At 41.9% G+C, this 19921-nt stretch overlaps 1 protein-coding gene across 2 annotated transcripts in view; it reads left to right on the forward strand.

The window, feature by feature from the left end:
• LOC128303488 (E3 ubiquitin-protein ligase TRIM9) overlaps nucleotides 1-19921 on the forward strand; it is an 85350-nt gene that overhangs the window by 50174 nt on the left and 15255 nt on the right. For both annotated transcript variants that reach the window (XM_053040458.1, XM_053040459.1), the window contains exons 2-5: nucleotides 13956-14051; nucleotides 14433-14564; nucleotides 14822-14923; nucleotides 18875-19034. In XM_053040458.1, the coding sequence (XP_052896418.1) occupies nucleotides 13956-14051; nucleotides 14433-14564; nucleotides 14822-14923; nucleotides 18875-19034 (490 nt within the window). The remainder of the gene's footprint in view (nucleotides 1-13955; nucleotides 14052-14432; nucleotides 14565-14821; nucleotides 14924-18874; nucleotides 19035-19921) is intronic.

The raw sequence follows: 19921 nt of genomic DNA on the forward strand, positions 1-19921 counted from the left end.
GGTAACTAGGTATAATAAATTATTTAAATTCAAGGTACTTTGTTTGTTTGGTGCTTCCAAGCCGCTTCATGCTGTGGCAACAAGCGAAATAAAATTAGAATTTGTGTTAATTGAACAGAAATTGAGAGTAAATAACAAGCAAATTAAATTACTGTTAGCTATGTTCTGGGATGAGTGATAATACGATCACTTTGATAATTGATCTCTGTTGGACATCTCGTCCAACAAAAATTAGACATTAGCAATAGTCTTTCTGAAAGTTCTTACAGTCCCTTATACACTAGTGTTGTGCGTAATGAATCTTTTGCGAAGAGTCATTCAAATCATGAGTCGATACTGAAAAGATTAATGAATCTCGAGGAAGATTCTCAGAGAATCCACAGAAATTCATGAATCCTCGAGAATCTTCGAGAATCAACGATTCTTCAGAGATGAGATTACTCCAAGGGCATTGTAAAATTACTGTCACTAGAATAAAATTCAGCCCGATTGGGATTAAGCAATCTAGCTTTAAGAATGCTTGCAGTGCTAATAACAACTTCATCTGTATAAAACTTCTTATTTTAGACGCGGAAATCGTAAAAAATGCGCCAAATTTATGTTTCCGAAGAGATTCATGAACTTCTCTGAGGATGAAGCATGAGTATGAATTTCTGAGGATTCATGAGTGTTCGAAATAGAAATTCCGATTCATTCATTCAGTTTAAAGATTCATTCAGATTCACGAAAACTGCATTACCTAACACTATTATACATGGCTCAGCCATAGTGCTGGAAATTTAAAAAAAATCTTTCAAGTCTTGGGAGTTGATTTAGGAAGTAATGTAGTTGCTCTATCGTTGACTAACATCTAAAAAATTGTGTATTTCTACATTGAAGATAACTATAAAAAACATCCTCTCAAACTACGAATCAATTAGCATTCTGCATCAGTCAATGCAACTCGTTACGAGTCTGCTGCCAATCGCCGAAATGCAATAAAACTTTTATCAATTAGCGAAATGTGTTCCAAAGCAAATTTCCCCGTTTTAATCAAAGGTGGTTACCATGAAATTGGTGGTTTAAGCAAAGTGACTTCCCGCTGGTAAAAACCCCGAGCACTACTTAACACCCGGCGCGACCTGTTGTTGTTGTACCATCCCCCAAAAACCGGTGGAAATGGATGAAACCAGGTAACATTTCCATTAATTACGCTCAGCTTTTCCCTCGGCACCGATTATCACACTGCCTGTGGATGGCCGCGCCGCGTGGTGTGGTTCGCTGCGAAATCGCCGGTGCCCGAACGAAGGCACGAAAAGATTAGCGAATATGGGAATCGTTTTATTCATGTTTTTTTGTTCGTTATTTGCTGCTGCTGCTGCTGTTGTACCTTAAGGTGATGGAAAGATGGAAAAGAACGGAATGGAAGCAGAATTTATCGAAATGCCTTCAAATCACACCGTCACACGCTATCAGACGCGCATGGAGCTGAAAGGAACGGAAGTTGAAGGCGGCGTAGGCAGCGGGTGCCACGGGAAAATGGCAGCAGAAGAACTTATGGAACTTTCCAAACGATGTTAGAGTTGTTGAACTCCAAAAAAAAAGTAGAAGCAGAGAGCATAAATTTGCTCACGATTCCAATTTATTCCATCGTCCCACGGGGGGTGTGTGTGTAGTGTGTGCGCGGGAGTGATGTGTGTTGCCTCCGGTGCGGTGGCCAATGTTGATATGTTTCGTATCGGGCAACACCGAGGTGGGAGGGGGGATGGAAAAGTAACGGAAACCAAGGGCACCGAGTGGGGACACACCGATAAGCGGCGCCACGCTTCGTTTTCTGTAACAATATCGCACGGGATCGATTATGCTTTATTTGATTTACCTTATTACGGTGGCGTTCACGTTGCTTTCGGGCATGGAATTTCGATTCGATTTCGTTTCCGCTCGCGTTTCTCCATCACCGAACCCCAAACTGGTGGGTTAGACCACCCCCACCGCCTCCCCTTTCTGGTAATCATATTCGAAGCATTGGTTGGGTTACTTTAGCATTCCGCCACAGCCCCAAGAGCCCACAGCATTGGGCGTTTGTCGCGTGATTTACTTGCCAGGATGGGTAAAAAAGGAAATAAGCAAAAAAGAAAAAAAAACCCATTCCCGCGCAATGAAACGATGAAGGCAAAAAAAAAGGTAATCAACCGAACACGACCACAATCCTCAAAATGTACCACACCCAAGACGTGAGCCGTTTTGGAAAAAGGGTCTCGTTTGAGAGAGGGTCTCGTTGTTTGGCTTGTTTTTTTTCTGTTGTTTTGGTTCACTACCTTCGCTCCTTTGTGTTACAACGGATAGCGTTTTGACCCGACATCATTCAGCATCGGTCAACATTGGCTGATAGGCTCGCGCGCGCGTAATTTACATGCAACGTCAATTCATTTCCATTCGACAGCTTTTCCTTCCGCTCTTTCCCGCCTGCCGATCGATGCGGCCGTTACAGCCGTTGGATCTATTGGAGCAGGAAGAAAGAAAAACAACGAACCATGCTATGAATTATGATTACTTTAAGATACCAGGCAGCACACGATCGTACCGGTTACAACGGCCCTGTTTGGTGCAGTTCGCTGCTAGGGCTATTTTTATCGTTTACTGCTCGATTTATGTAATTTTAATTTCTTTGATTGATGCTCACGATTTCAATTGGGTCGATCAGCGGATTGTCCCGGGGTCGATTTAAATCAGTGTGGTTGGGTGATGCGGTACGGTGCGGTACTGGGTGCGGGGGTGAGCTATAAATGATCGTGGAGCAATTTATTGTAGCATGATTGCCGCGTTGGGGTCAATGTGATCATATTCCTATCGTGCTTAATTATCAACTTTCAAGCATTTGGACTGTTTGCAGACGATTCACTGCTGTGTCTTGTGTTGCTTGTGTTTTGTAATTTTACGTTACAATTTCTACAACTCCTTTTACTATGTATAAGTACTTTCGGTTTGTTTTTTTGGGAATCTTATTTATGTTAATTGAAATACTAACAATTAAACATTTTTAAATGAACACATAACTTTTATTTTCATTTTTTATTTTTTAGAATTCATTTATGTAATTAATTTTTTAAAAATAAACACATCTTATTCATCAGCACAACAACCTCAAGAGGTCTAGGCCTGTCTTGTTTTGTTTATTTTGACTTTATTTACCCATAGTGGGTTAGTCAGTCCAGTACGGGATGTTGGTCGGGATGGGATTTTCCTCGGTCCTGTCGTGTGAAGTTAGGCACTGCTACCGGGACGTCCCCACCACATAAAAAACACATAAAAAATAACAACATTTTAAAATTATTAACTGAATATTTAATGCTATTTTATTGCACCGCTATTTTATCGAAATGTCGAAATAAATGAATAAAAGGATTAAAAAATTCTCATCTATCTGTTGCCAGTTAATGACGGTTTAATGGCGATCAGGTCCATTACAAACTCTGTGCACTTTAGTTCAATTTTTTTTGGTATTAATTCAAGAAGATCGTGGTATTTTCATAAAATATAACCATGCAGAATGATTTGTTTGTTTCTGTTTGATTTATTTGATCTCCTACGCTGTTAAACGACAGTATTGGAATGGATTTCCGAACAGCTTTCATGAAGAAATAATGTCAAATATTTATTGTTTGCCTCAAAGGGCTATACTTAAACTTGAAACAAATTATATTTAAACTAAAATATGTAGTTAATGGTCTCTCTTAAAACCAAATTCTGTTTGTCTTTTTCGTACCAAATACTGTTGTAATTGAATTCTTCCTCCAAAAGGTCCGAACAAAAATAACAAACAGACTTCATTTGGAACGTTAACCCCTATTCTTCGATTTCCTCTTCACTAATACCATTCCCGATCCGCAATAGCATTGAAACGTAAATAAGACAATGCCCCAAACCGAACGGGGGAGGGAAATTATACACCTTTTAACTTTTACGGCCGTATGTCACGAAAAGTCCTCCTGCCGGGGAAGTATGTGGCAAGAAAAGCATATGCATGAAGGAATTATTTTGCCAAGGTGTGTAGCGCCCGAGTATATTGTAGCCCGAGAAAGCTTCCGGCATGGCAGGCGGAAAACCAAAAGGACATTGGAAAAGTTTATCCCTTCGGAACACGCTGTAACTACAATGCCGTGTTTGCTTGCGAAGCACGACGGGGGGTGTAAAGGCGTGTAAACAACTAAACGCAAAGGTAGCGCATAAATGGTAAATGGTTACGAAGTCCATGATGTGATTTCTGTGGAAGGTTTATAACGTTGGTACCTTATTTTCCAACTTTTCGATGTCATAACGTCACCGAGCTCTAGTGGAGAGTGCCTCGTGGAGCGGTGTGTGCTTTACGGGTATCTTAAGCTTCGCCGCAAGGAAGAATGAACATCCGACCGAATGATTGCGCTTTCTTTGCGCTACGCTTTTGTTTTGTTTTTCCCCCATTTCGGGCATTCGGACAGCAGGGGGAGCAAACAAAACAAATGACGAAAGTTTTCGCACTTCATCGTGCGTGCGTGCGTAGCGGGAATGCCACAGTGCGAGCGGTGAACCAGCGTTTTCGATATGTTCGCGCAACTTTTGCAACACAAAATTGAGAAATAAAATATGAAAATTTAATTTATGCTTTCAATATGAACTGTGTGTGTGTGTGCCCTCGATGGATTTTGTGCCACGGTCGGCAACAGAGCTGAGCTGAGCTGATGTTTTGCCACATAAGCGAAACAAAAGCGATCAACTGACGTGTTTGCCCGTGCCAGTGAGACCGAGGACAGTGGCAGCTGAGCATATAATATGCCTTAGTCCTGCCGGTGGCCGTGAAGGTAGTAGTAACCCTCCATCCTCGGGGGAGCCATTGGTAAGGTGTTCCAAAACAAAACAAAAAAAGCATGCGGAATTATATTTTATGGCCAGTTCACTATACTCAACCGCTTGTGTGTGTGTGTGTGGGTCGGGTGGGTGCGCGCACATAAAAAATAGGGACAATATGCACAACCCAGCTAAAGGTAAACGAATGAAAAACAAGCAGCTGATAGTGAGCCATAAAGTGAATGCGTAGATTTTATGGGCTTTTCCGTGTGTTTACCTTGGGTGGTGGAATAAGCGGGGGGGAACTGGTGGGGCAGAATTTTCACAACATTGGAATGCAGCGCGGGAGAACTTTTGTTTTCCCGCGGTGCGGTGGTGGTGGTGGCCACTGGAGAGTGTTTTATTGTTTCACGTTTTTACGACCATCGTGGCCCCAAAAGGTGGCAGGACGGAAATGAATATTTCAATTCATTCGTTTCCCAAGCAGCTGGACGATTTCGGTTTTAAAGGTGGGTCAATGTGTTGCCCGCCTTGGGCGAGAGTTAAATTGTTTTACGGACCAAAAGTGGAGAAAAAAGCAATTTGTCTTGGAAGCAGCAGTACTCGAATTGATCGAATCACTTCGGGTTTGATGTAGTTCCTTTCTCAGTAATAAAGGCGAAGTTAATGTTTTTTCTTCCATTTAATTGTTAGGTGTTTGAGTTAGAAATAGTAAAAATCTGTATAGTAAGACAGTTGTTTTAATAATATTTTTATGTTTTAGTCAAAGCTGAATATCAACAATAACAGTTACATATTTACGAGTTAGAAAAATTTAAGAAGATAGAATTATCCTTACTACCGTTTTTCAATTAAAAACATTTACCATATCTTTTTCCAAATAAAAAACGGAAAAAAGGAAACCCTCATCAACTATAATAATTTGATGTATGATGGATATCGTTAAAACTTGTACTAATGATTGTTTTATCGCTACAACAGCTTCCGAATCTACATACAAATGCTCGGAACGCCATTCGATTTTCTCCACCATTCATTCGCAAACAATTCGCACAACGAATCAAGGAACGGTAGCAAAACTTTTTCACCCTTGTCTCGATCCTTTCATCTTGTGGGTGAGAAAAATAAAAATCTCTTCCCAAAGCATGGCAGGCAAAGTTTTTAATGGTTGAACTCTTGCCCTTTCGAACGGGTGTAACGCTGTTTAGTTCCTTTTTCGGTCCCTGCGAACCCTGCCCTGTCGGGATGGTCGGCCAAATGGTACAAAGTTTGCGCAGTTAAAAGTGAATATGGCTATTTTTGCAAACCCCTCATTATTACCCCCCGATAAGAATAATGGACGCGGGGGTGTTTTTTTTTTTTGTGTGCGGAAGGATACACAATCATCCGTCTCTATGTGTTCTATTTTAAACGCATTTGATTGTGATGTATACGCACGTGTTGCGGTATGAGATGGTTATGATTGAATAGCAGGATTATATGAATAGTAGGCGTTGGAATCGGAGATTAGGTTTGCACGAGTGCACGTGGAAGCTGTGTATTTTTGGGTGAAAATTGTGTTTTTCTATACGATCGATTGTTTAAGACGATGCTAATGCTACGGCATATGGAGGTAACATTTCATCAGCGCTGAACCAGCAAAAACTCATCAGGCCGTACCGTTTCGCTTCAATAAATGTCACTTTTGCGCTCAAGAGAAATGTATGTAGTTGTAGTATGAATTTTGCGCCTACTCAGCTTGCTCCTCGATGTTCGATCAGTTGCCATGCCTTCGTATATTTTTGCAAATTATTGAGGCATAACGCAAGCTGCTAAGCAATTCGGCCAAGTCATATCATTGAAAACGTAGTAAATAAAAAATCAACATGAATGCAGATAGATCATTTTATAACGACACGTCTTTTCTGCTGTCGTTTTATTTCTTCAATTTTTACTGCTGCGTTCAGTTCATTTCTACATCTCAATTTAATTCCTTTTGCAGTTTGCATTTACAATGTATTCGTTGTATTTGTTGATTTTTTATTATAACATGATTTCTTTCTAACTATGGCCGGAATATACCCTGAGCCAATTTTTTTGTATGTAGTTTGACGTTTATGCGCTTACAGCTTCCCATACAAAGAACAAGCCAAGTTAAGTCTAGCAAAAAAAAAAGCTTTCCTAAGCTTCGGTGCACTGCTTGACAAATGTCAAAATAAACCATTTTGGTAGCTGGTCTGAACCAGATTAGGCCATGCTTGTCGTGTGTTAAAAATGTAAACATACATTTTTTAATGAAAACAATAAAAAACAAGATTATTTTATGGCCAGAATTATAAATTGCTTTAAATGAATTGGATTCAAAGTTCAATTTTTAAACTTTTATCAATTTTTGGTTCCACAAAACTTTTCCTTTATGTCTACGACTCCCTTAACTATTAAGTCCGGTACCTGGATTTTATGACAGATACAGGCGGAAAGCTTAAGCTTTCTACCTTACGGTGTGATCTGTCCTTATACTGTATTATATTTAAATTTATTCAATAATTTAATATTAGTGATAATTTGATATTATGATGATTTAATATTGCATCGAAGTTCATTCACGATGATACATGATTATTCGTCGTTTGATCATTCCCTCTTTATGATACCGCATTCATCCATTTGCGCAAAGTTCAATGCGTCCATTTTGATAAAATATTTCCACGCCGTTAACAGTTTGACCTAGTTCCGGGTTCAGCCAAAGCAGTGTTCAGACAAATCAACTAACCGCGTACGTAAGGTCATTGACGTTAAGTACAAAGAAAATCGCCCTTCGCTTCCGACGCCTTCGTCTAATGCCTTCGGGAATGGATCTCGAATGAATGGGAATAGTCGTAAATCTTCTAATCAATGGCGTAAAATTTGATTCCCTTCATCTGCACCGCTGGCAGATTTTGAGCTTTATGGTCGTTCAACGCATGAACCCACCACATGTGCTGACAAATGGGTTCACTCAGTTTTATTTTTCGTGCCCCCTTTTGGCAGTGGCAGTTCATCGTGTTCGTTTTTTCTCAAAAATTACAAAACCTAACGCATCCGGAATGTAGTTAAATAACACACAATATTGCACATGGAGGGGGGCCTTCTAGCTAATTCATCCTAGCTTCTGGTGATGTTTGCTGCGATAGGTCGTAAATCGTTTTGCATTAATATAAGGTAGAAGTAAATTTTATTTTCTATCCAAAAATATGTAACTAAACTTTTTATACTTAAACCGACTTAACTACAGGCATACAGGAGTAAGTTTATTAATACGATGATTTCGTCCTTGATAATATTAAATTGATTTCTGGTATTAAAAACGGTTGATGCTTAACTTATTTATTTGTTTTATGCGTAAAGATCGACTAGATCGTACTGCTACTTTTGTGGGAAGACAGTGAAGTTCCAAATCCAGGGTTGTAAATTAGGCGATTGTCGAGCGCCGAATAGCATACGTTTCATTAACCCTAACTCATGCTCAGTTTGAATCGGTTTTTTATATGTGGCTTCGTATTGTCGAGTGTATTTTTCGTATATTTTTCTATTCTTATTATTAACGTTGTCACAAATCCTAAGCTTCTCCTTGGGTTACCACTTTACTAATACATATCTGCCATATAATGGTTTACTATAATTATTTTAGCATACAGTCCAACAGTCAGTTCATGGTTTGGGATGCCAGGCCAGAGTGTGACCTTCCGCTTATTAAACCAAACGCAAAAAAAGAACACTAAGGAGAACCGCCACGCAAATGATAAGTTGTATATTTCATATTAGTCATATAGTCATACAGTCTAAATATGTGCAATACACAATACAAATGCTTTGAAAGTAGACCTACTGGTTGTAATGTAGGAGTATACAAAGTAAAAAAAGAAACACACATTAGATAGATACAACGATCATTTATATTAGCCATCGTGTGTCGGGAAATCGCACTTACTGATCGATGCCCGAAGCATTTTCGGGACAAATCGTGCATTTTTTTACGGTGCCTGTGGACCCTGATCGTGACACTGCTGGACCTGGCTTACGGCCGTAGTGAGTGTGTGCATGTTATGCAGTTTGCTGGTAACGATGCAGCTGCCAAGACGCTTTACACTCGCGGTGCTCTCGTAACCTACATACGCTGTAAACGATGCTATCTTCGCTTTTGTCTTATCCGCCAACGCGATGTAGTATGGTCCGATCTGTGAAATATCAGTGTATAGACAGTTATTGTACAGTGACGCCATTGTTTTCCACCCCTTTGGATCCTAATTATGCTCGGAGAGGAGACACCCTGCTCAATACTTACAGCAGTAAGGCATGGGCCCGGTGGGGACTTTGCATTGCACGCCGTTAAATTGTCAATCAGGTCTTCCACATCGAACAGGATCAGCTTGCCAACCGCTGTAGCCACATCATACATGTACGATAGTCGGAATGACTCCTGATTGTAGCATCGTTCCACATCGTTCACCAGCAGTGCGTAGTAGTTGATAAGCCGGGGCGAAAACTTGAAGAAGCAGAATCGCGAATAGGGACCTCCCGCAACCAGCACCTTGATCAGGAAGGTGATGGCCTCGTAGGACCGCGGCACTAGGATGTCTGTGTACTGGGTGAAGTACGTGTTTGTCGCAGCGAGGTAATCCGTAACAGCCTTCGGCAGGTTGGTCCTAAATGTTGCCAGCGTTGAGAAACCGGTCTGGAATGATTGCACTGCCTTAGCGGCCCCGTTCGTGTATTCGGTAGACGAGGCAACATTCGACGTGGCAGCAGCCAAACCATCGTTCGTCGGCTTAAAAGTGTCCTCCATCTGTTGGACTGCCGATTTGACGAGATCGGCATCGTTGTTTATAGCATCGGAGAAATCCTTTGTGTAGGTGACGAGGTTGCCTTTCAGCACATTGTTCATATCTTCCAGATCGAAGAGGAAGTAATCGGCAAACTCGATGTTGTCGATGGTGGACTGTACCGTGAACTCCACCGGTGATATGGTTGCCTTGAAATAGCTAACAGCGGCCACTACGTCCGTCACGATGGACGGATCGACCTGAGCCCGGCCGTTCGCCAATTTGGCAGTTTTCAGAGCGCCCTTCAAACGCAACAATGTAGATTTCACCTGCGAGAGTGCAAGAGCCATGTTGCCAAATGCATCACCAAACAGATGGTCGATATCGTCCCCGAGCATGGTTTTCAAGGTGCTACGCGTGTTTTTCTGCTCGGTGTCGATAAAGTTCTGCATCGCATCGATCGCGCTCACAACTGGATTGAAGACGGCGTCGTAGTTCCCGTCGCTCTTAGGCACACCGGTAACAATCGCATTAGTTATCGGCGGGCCTAGCGTTGCCACCTGCGTACCGAGCGATTTCATTAAGGGCAGTACCTGGACGAGCACTGAGTAGTCCGTTTTTAGTACAAGAGTATTTTTATCGTCTAGTGCGTCGAGCAAAGGGGTGATCGAGTTGGCAGTGTTTTTGATGGTCAAACTCGACTGCACCGTGCCGGCCGAACCAAACTCTGGCCGTGGTTCAGTGAACGCGCGCTAGAAGAAAAGCGAAAAACACACACGCACACAAAATGGGAGCGATTAGTATTTTAGTACACCTTAGTAGTAGGTAACGTGGACGATTTTGATTTATTTTTTTTTTTGGTTCAACGTTACCTGAAACAGCACGCAGCCCAACAGAAGAAACAGCGATGTTCTTAACCGTGCCATTGTACACCGTGCCAATGGCGAATAAGCGGGAATAGCTGGCCGTTACCCGTGGGGTATTCATTTATAGGGAGTACACAGATACGCTAGCCGTTTGCCACTTGCGCAAACAGTTCGTGCATGAAAACAGATTTTGTTTGGATGGAATTGGAAACGAACGAAGCGAAACTGTAACCATATAAGCCATATAGCTACGATATTATCCAATATGATTTAAAATGCGTTTGGAAATGTTTTGTTTTGAAAAACATCAACCTTGCTTTAATAACCTGCATTGGGTTTGGCAGTGTCATTAGTTTTGCGGACTTTTATTGGAGCTTTCAGTATTGATCGCGATGCCAGAAATTTTTACAGAATGGTTACGTTACGGTAGCTTAAACGAGCTTCAAACGCGGCAAATATATAGTGCTGATTCGTGGAACTCTCTCTGTACGCGTGCGTAAGTTTACGAAAGATACACAAAAATATGCCTTCGCTCAGCTATCTTTACCGTCTTCGTTCTAACCCCAAAACTTCGTTCGTGGGTCTCTCAAAATCGGAGCATGAAAGAACAAACATACTGGCGTTTTGCGACCTTGCGACCAACTCTGGCCTGACTCGCGTACGGAAACTATTGGAATGCCGAATAATTTCCACTGGTGCGTGTGTCAGAATTTCATTTGTGTCAATAGCTAATACGAAGAGGTGAGCAAGAAAACACGTGCGTTGTTCAAGTGCTTTCCATCATCATGAGATGCAAACACTGCAGGCTGTCTGCGACAGCTACAGTTGGATGAAGGACTATGATTCAATTGGAATCGTGAGTTCGTTTGTTGCTGAAGATGTTTTGAAGCAAATTTCTCTTTCTTATGATAATTTTACTACATTTCTGTGTAGTTTTGTTCTTATGTTTCGCATAAAATTAATTACTAGTGTGTTTATGATGGTGGAAAGTGGTTCGGTTTCTTAAGCTACTGTTAAGAAACACAGGTATGCATAATGAAAGTGTTGCAAACAACGGTTGGCTTTTGTCGGAGGTGGTAAATTAGGATTGACTGCTGTTACTCTAACGAACGAAGAGTTGAGAATTTAACACCACGATATAAACCCACTTAGGCAAAAAGAGTGTAGTCGCTACGTGATCATGAGTTGAACGATCATCATGAATTGTACCAAAGAGTGGGAAAAGTTTGACGATTTGTGTGATATTGTATAATAAGTAGTTAATACAAAATTACGTTAATTAGACAATTTACTATTCATGTGACCGACATTCTTTGCTTTGGAGCCATTATTTGCCCCAGCTGATAGGTTCAAGCGGTGCAGACGGTTGCTTGTTTTTTTTTGGTAGATACTGAGTCGCTTCAAACAACGACACGATATAATGTTGCCATAAAAGAGAATAGAAATTATGGCAAATTAGTGTCCAAAAATTGGCACAATTTATCGTTCTCTCTTATCATCTTTTTTGGTAGCACCTTTTTGTATTTGCCGCTTGTATTAGCAGGCCGCCTGGCCAGTTCGGTTTGGTAGCGGTGAAGACTTTACCACGCCTTGCAAATTTTGATGTTTTTGCGCGTGTTTAGTGATGATTTCCATTTTTATCATGCCAGATCATGAGAATCGTGTCCGCAAACGTGGGAAACGGAAAGAGAGACAGCGAGGAAAATGGGACAGGTTTATTTTTGGTTGTGTTTCGCTAGCGACGAATAGTTTGAGTTTTTCCCGCGCACACCGAACAAGAAGCTTCCTTATCTTACGGCACTATTGGAGTGCCAGTTTTTACCAGTACCAAACTTTTCCGGTACGTTGTGTTTTTGCTGACTGGAACACTCGTTACCAAACAGTTCACAAACTGGTTCACATTTTTGGGAATCTCGTTACTACCCGATGGGAAGCCAAGATACGGCAGTTCATTATGCATTCAAGAGACTTGTGTGTGTGTTTAGTTTAAGCTTTTGTTTTATGGCTTTGGTGGCTGTTATCATGTAAATTAATGAAGGCATTTTATGAACATAAATGCGGGTAACCGAATAAATTTGTGAATGAATATAAAGAAAATTCGTGCATTGTTGGTATGTTCCCCCGTGTAACGGAAAGTTTAAGAATTGGGACCATTTTTTTCCGAACATCGTAACTTATTATTGGGTCATTAAAAATATTCATTTAAATAAGAGGGTCAAGGGTGGTGGCGCCGGTCTTCACACGACGTGATCGGAACAAAATCCCATCCGAACTAATCCCCCCCGTACGCCGGACGGACCATGCAGTCATGGAGAAATAAAGTAAAAGAAAGGTCTCTTGAGGTTCTTGTACCGATAATGAAGCAGATAAGAGGGTCAAGTAGCGCTGGAGACCTGGAGAAACTTCTTATTTGCACAAGCTCAATAAAAGGTCCGAAACTCAGCAACAGCATATTTTATCCGTTAATTTCAAGAGTTCCTCCATCAGAGTGTGTACATCCGCGCACTTGGCACTGTATCGAATAGATTTCGAACCCTCTCTGTACATTCTTTCCGAATAATCTTCCTTCCTGTCAAGTGGAGTCGGCTTTGTAGACGAAGCAGGATGTCATTCACTCATTGTCGATCCTGGTTGGGGTTGAACCGCTTAGCGTAGTGCGTAGTCGGGGTTATCAGCTCTAGGGAAAACCCCTTCAGCGTGACATGTACGCAACAGCCTGTAGTGATGTACCTCCATGGCAAACCCCAGTTTGTGCGTAGATAGCTAGGCAGGCAGACGACATCGGTTGCGTGTAATTTCAAATTAATGTCTGCAAACGTATGCAGCGACTGTAACCGCTTGGGAATGTGCCGCTGTATCTTCTCCAGAGATGCAGCACCCGGGAGTCGTGAACGGATCCGGTGGTAACACGAATACGTTCGGGCTGGTCTAATTTTATTGATGCTGTCTGGCACCTTAATTACTCGTTTCAGCACACACCACACCGACCGGTGAGGAGGGAATGCTGTCTGGTAGCATACCATCCACTTGACGCATTGCTAGCAGCATCACGCAGAACTGCTTCTTTAGTGCCAGGATGTGCTTACCTCCGCACCGGCTCTAACTAACCTTCATTAAGCCGAATGGTTGGAAAGTGTTTTCAATGGGTTGCAATCAGTTTTATCATCGGTTTTCCTTGCTGTGAAAGCAAACATTCCATAACTTTCTTCCATGGTAAACACATTTTTCCTCAGTAAACGAAAATGAATTTAATGCTATTATCCTTGCTCCTGGACGGTAAAATGCATACAGAAGCTAATTGACTTATGCTGCATCCTAATTCCATCTCATTTAGTTATTAGGATTCATTCAAGGTGCAAAAATGATTTTTTTTTTATTTAAAACACTGAGGAAAATTTTCAGAAGATGATACATTAAACAAAATATATTAAAGTTAACTATATAGTTAAAACATATAATATGTATATTAATGTGGGTATTTTACATCTTCACTCTACCTTTACAGACTGAATTATCTCACAATCTGCAGCAGCTCTCGGAAAAGGCGCGTTCTACAACCGAATTCATCCAAAGACTGAAAGGAATGAGCGATAAAGTGACGGTGAGCCCTATATGAACCTACAGAAACCACCTACCCCACCCAAAACCAAAGGTCCAGCTTCCCATATCATTTCCCGATTGTGCAAGCAAAAAAGGCCGCACTCTAACTATATTCCCTAGTTTTCCGGCACGGGAATCCGCGAAAGGGGATCCCACTGCATCGCCGGCCGTTTCGCTTTTCGATGGGAAATACTCTATCCAACGTTTGAAAAACGATATGCTGGCTGGATGGCCGATCCTTTGTTCTTTGTTCGGCCTGAAAATGCTTGTTTCCTCAAATCAGGTTCCCCCCCTTCGGTGGCACCACGTGTGTCTTTCCCATCGTTTTCCACCCCCCTTTTCGGTACAAACATCTCATACGCATTCGTTCGATTCGTTTCAGGATTCGTGCATCGAGTTCGAGCGGTTGGTTGCGGTACAGTGCGAGGCGCTGATAGCGGCCATTAACGCCCGAAGGGACGTCCTGCTCGATGTAATACGAAGCGATAAGGAAGCCAAAATACGCACACTGAAGGTAAGATCGATTTGGATGTAAACCGGATACGGGGATACGCTTTGATTTGCGATACGGGATTGATAAGTGCGCGCGAGCTGCTTTACGGTGGTGGATGATGTCCAACAAAACAAGCCCACTAATGAATACCGGATCCCGGTGGGGTTGGTTGGGAAAGTTTGGTGCTTTAGATAGTGAAGCGATAGATAGCGTTTGAGATGTGTAGCTTGTTTACACACTATATGAAACACTAATACGTTTGCACTTTGCGTTTGCAGGATCAACAGGCAAGCTGTACTGGGAAACTTCAGCAAACCACCGGCCTCATCCAGTTTTGCATCGAAGCACTAAAAGAAACGGATAGTGCAGCATTTTTACAGGTAATTCGTGCTAAAAAATATTATCTTTTTAGGAACGGTTTATTTTTGAAAGAACAGAATGAAATAACATCGTTTGTCGAGTAAACTTCAACTTCATATCTTTATGTCCTATAGGACATAGGGGAGTACTGTTAGAATTTAATGTTCGAGCACTTTATGAAACATTTCTATCCCAAACAAGTTCAGATGGCCATCGTTTCGATATCATTTTTACGATTTGCAACATTGCAGTAAAACCGTACGAATGTAACAAACCACCAATGTCGGAGATGTCCGCATGCGATAGTGGTGGCGTCACATGGACGAAAGAAAAATCCATAAAATGGTTAAGGGTTCCTGCGAGCGTCACGGGCGTATGGGATTGTTGGGAACGTTTGGAGTTATTGTACGATCGGGTTTGTTTGTTTTTGGAGCGAATTCACATACGTCGAAGTAGACCACGAATGGAAAATCCCATCGAATGTGTGTTTTGCTTTGGAAGAAAAACACTTAAACATTGTATGAAAAGCTGTTTTTAAGGTTTAGTTTTCTGAAACCTCAAATATACGAAGGTATTTGATACATTAAAAGGTTTATAGGTTAAAAATGTTGATATTTTGAATTTAATTATTCCGCATCATATAAACATGTTTGTTGTTAAAAGCTTAGTTTTATAATTTCTTAGTTAACTACATGTTCCATCACTCACTCTTCTGCTTTATATTTACTCCATCCTTTACACTCTTAACTATTTAATGAAAAAAAAAACCCTTTTTTCCCTTTTATCACCCCACCAAGATCATGTTTGGTTTTGTTGGGAAAACTTTTGCTACCGTTTTGTTTATTCTACCCGCGACGAATGTGGATGGTTTTCTGTGTTGTTTCGGTGGTTGTATAGTTGTTTTTTCGGATGGAAAGTTTCCCATCCGAATCGAGAGCGGAAACACTAACCAAAGCGTACCGGAAAACGATTCAGTTAGGAGATGCCGTATCCTTTTGCCGGGATACTTCTCACTACGCATTGGTGGTGAAATCGGTTGATTCGCTTTTTTTGGTTCCTTTTGTTTCCGACTTACGCGGAAAAGCGCTTTCATGCGTGTGTGGGTTTTTGTCTGCCCTTATGGCCGATAGAATTCACCAAAACAACAACATCAAAGCATGGAGAGTTTGTGTGTGGGTTTCAAAAGCAGAAGGCAACCACTTCCGCACTCGTTGGGTTATGTTCCGTTCGCAATAGGAAAACGGTTGTGGTTCGGATGAAATGGTTTTTCTGGTACGGATGGAAATGAATAGTTTCATGAGCTTGTCCGAAGGAAATAAAGCCTATGAGGTAAACATTTATCAAGTATTACCATTTTATTGCTTCTCGAATTTTTGTTGTGGTATTTTCAATAAATGTGGTATGTTTACATAAGGCTTAAATATTCTAATATAAATCAGAATATTATCAAACTGCTCTAAAATATTCAAAGTGTTTTAAACAATTTTAATAGCACTCCATCTAATTAACCATGGAGTCATTCAATCAATCCGTACCTTTCGGCAAGCTAATGCCCTATTATAAGCATAAGGACGATCCACCATTTGTGGTGGACCACAGTCTACATCGCAGGAACTGTTTGGGGGAAAGTTTTACACATCGCCTGAAATCGTTTACCATTCGATTTGGTTGAAGCAAAAAAAACAGTGAAAACCACCTAATACCTTCGCTCTGCGCTTCGGCTGGGTGATGCGCATTCGCGACTAATTAAAATGCATTTTTAATTCCCTTCTCCACCCGTTATCGCCTGGCTGCGATGTGGCCAACTGGAAAAACCCGACGCGCTCGAGCAGCCGGGAGGGATAAAATTGGCAGCAAGTGTGTGGGTTTGGCGTGTAGGTATCTTTTCCGGTTTCGATTAGCGAGCGGAGCGATAATGTAGGTTGTCTGGTGTCGGTGGTATAGATTTATGGAGTGCTAAAGAGTGTGGTGTCCTCAGCTAGAGTGTTAACACATTTGTACAAATATAGCTTTCGTTTCGAATTTCGCACTTAGCTTGTTTGTTGAATTTGGCATATCTTTTTCTAATTATTTACCTTTACACATGGTGGCGCTTGTTGTGCAGATACTTAAATGCAGATACTTATGTTCCAAAGGAGTACTTTCTTGGAAGTTAGGAGTGTTTTAAATCACTTTTAAATAGCATTTTCATTATATTGATTCATGGCCATAGCGTTTTTAAATCCTTCCCAAACCATGTTTAGTGTGTGGCGTGTTACTCAAACCATTTCATAATTTCCATTCCATTATGTACCATTAAGGGAATGCAGCAGTGCTCCGGCTGGACTCCCCGGGTTCCCGGGAGAAATTATCGAATGCACCCCTTCCAAACAACCAGCCCTTTGAAATGGGGGGTGGTGTGTGATAGACTTGCTGCCCCCGGGGCACATTAGTACGGAGCGAACACATCAGTGTGCCGCCACCACAAGTCACGGCGTTTCCGCTTGAATCATTCACCAAGTGTGTCCTAATGGTTGTCCATCGTTTGCCGGAATGTTGCTCTTTGCAGCTGGCAATCGATTTCTGTGGTCACACCCGAGCTGGGCAAAGCGGCTCCTCCGCTTTGGTTGTGGTTTTGCAGCGATCGCACAGCCTATGCCAACCGAAAACCGAACCGTTTATGGTTTTGGCTCAGGTGAAGCATAACGTTGACAGTGAAACATTATTAGTCGCTTTAATTACTCGGCGCTTTTATGCTGTCCGATGCGAGTAGGATTTATTGGGTGCTCGGTAATCAATACTTCAATCATGTGCGTCTAATTTAATTCGCAAGTTAATCACATACATGCTTTACCCTGAGTTGAATATAGTTTAGACGTTTGGAAGTCCCTGGACATCAGAAAGACTTGGAGTAGGTTTATGTTAAAACATTAATATACACAAGTAGTGTTCTTTATAGCAAGTTTTCACATGCAAATAATTCCTTTCTATTGACAATAAGTATTAAAATGAACAGAAACTTAGATTAAATTCATCTATTTTACACGTTTTGACTATTCATAGTGCACTAAACAATTTTTCACATATGCATTTGCTTAGTAAGCACACAAAAGGATTGATTTATTGTGAGAAAATCCAGCCATCGATTCCTAACCATATTTCATAACGAAATCCACAATCGACCGACCAACATGACGTGGTTTAATTTCAGAGCCTTTATAACGAAACCAAAAAAAAAATCTCACGTGCGGTTAGTGGACAGCATTTTTTGAAGTTCGACTCGTGATACCTCGCCTCGCCTAACCTTCGGCGTCAGCGCGCACCAGTGGTTCAACACTATTTGACAGACATTTTCAACGCCTCCTCCAAATATGGAGTTCTCGTCGCAGCCACGACTTTTTACACTTCATTTACCGTTGACGCCGTGCGCTCCGCATTCACAGAGGTACCCGTAGCTTTTCGTGAAGGTAGGGAATTTAGGTGAATAGCATAACGCGCCCAAAGCACACGCGAGGCGCTTCTCAAATAGAGAGCAATACCGGTCCGATGGAGGACGACATCGGTTCGCTAAAGGTCAAGAAATAAATCAAACAAAGAGACAGAGACATCGAGTTCGTAATAGATACGTCTCCTGTGGCAGTGAACACAGTGCGGCCTTCAGTTGGTCCTGGTGTCTTCGTTTCGGCTGCAGTTACGCAAACGTTGCAAGGTGCGCAAAGGTTGTACCCCGGCAGCAACAACAGCCTTAAAGTAGTGAGCCCCACGATTTGTGGTTTTTTGTTGATGATTTCGCTAGCAAAGTAACGCAAAAAATGTGTTGCCGACAGGGGGTTTTGGTGTGTCGATGGGTTAAAAAACATAAACATTATTCCATCTGGCCCACCGGAGGGGTGACCGGGTGACGATTCCGTTCCAACGTCTTTCGCTTTGGCTGATGTATTAATCTTATCCTTTCTTTTCTGCTTCCTCTTTCTCGGTACTCCCGGCTGCAGGTGGGCTCCATGTTAATTAACCGCGTCGCCAACACGGACATGACCTGGCACCAGGAGGTCACCAATGCGGCCCCACGCGTATCGCCAATTATCGATCTCACGCTCGACGACTCGTCGGTGATTCGCGCCATCGATAACCTCAACTTCATACAGATGAAGCGTAAGTATGCATGATGCGCATGGTGGTTCGGGCGTGACTTTCACCACACCACCATAAGAACACACGGTGGGTGTGGAATTAATTTATTCAAGGTGTGTTAAGGAGCGCACAGAACACAACCACCCCTGCTGGGCGAAACAATGCACGAGCTGCATAGTTCGTGTTCAATTAAAGGCGGAATTAAGATTTTCTCACGCAGACCAACATTCGGATTTGGAGCTTTGCTTTGGGTAGAGTTAAAGTAAGGCTTACAGTAGCTGCTAGAGAAGTGTCTGATTTATTGTACGAAGCCTTCAAAATCAGGACTGCATCTTATGGCATCGCGGAATGATCAAGTCTAGCCAAAAGGAAGAAGAATTCCTTGTCTAACGCAATGTCTAATACTTTGTAGTTTTACAGAATTCTTCATGTGCAACATGCACGTCTTGTCACTGGTTGTTACCATAAAAAGAAAACCTCATCAAAACCACCTCACTTTGCAACACAAGCACAGGTGAGCATCGTCGGTATAAATTATTCTCAATTCTCGTCGCGAAATGCGCTAATATTAACAAGCCTGTCGTTGGACAGTTTTCCCTCCCCTGATTTACATCGATGCCATTCGGCACGGTAATTTGCGGCTCTACCCGATGGCACGTTGAATTTTAATTAACTCATGAAGTAGCCACACACGAGAAACGCACTGCTGAGGCAATGGCTTTTTAAGGCTTTTATGGAAATAACATGTACGCGATCGGTTGGGACCAATGGGTGTCGGTAGGAAATTTACATTTACAAAAAAAACCTCCCAGAATGAATGCGTTAATTGCACACCGGTTCAGGTTGCGATCGATGGGAAATGCACATCACAGCTACAGAGCAAACAGAGTTGCACATTCGCTACTGGA

Source organism: Anopheles moucheti, chromosome 3, assembly GCF_943734755.1.
Source record: "Anopheles moucheti chromosome 3, idAnoMoucSN_F20_07, whole genome shotgun sequence".
Taxonomy (NCBI): Eukaryota; Metazoa; Arthropoda; class Insecta; order Diptera; family Culicidae; genus Anopheles; species Anopheles moucheti.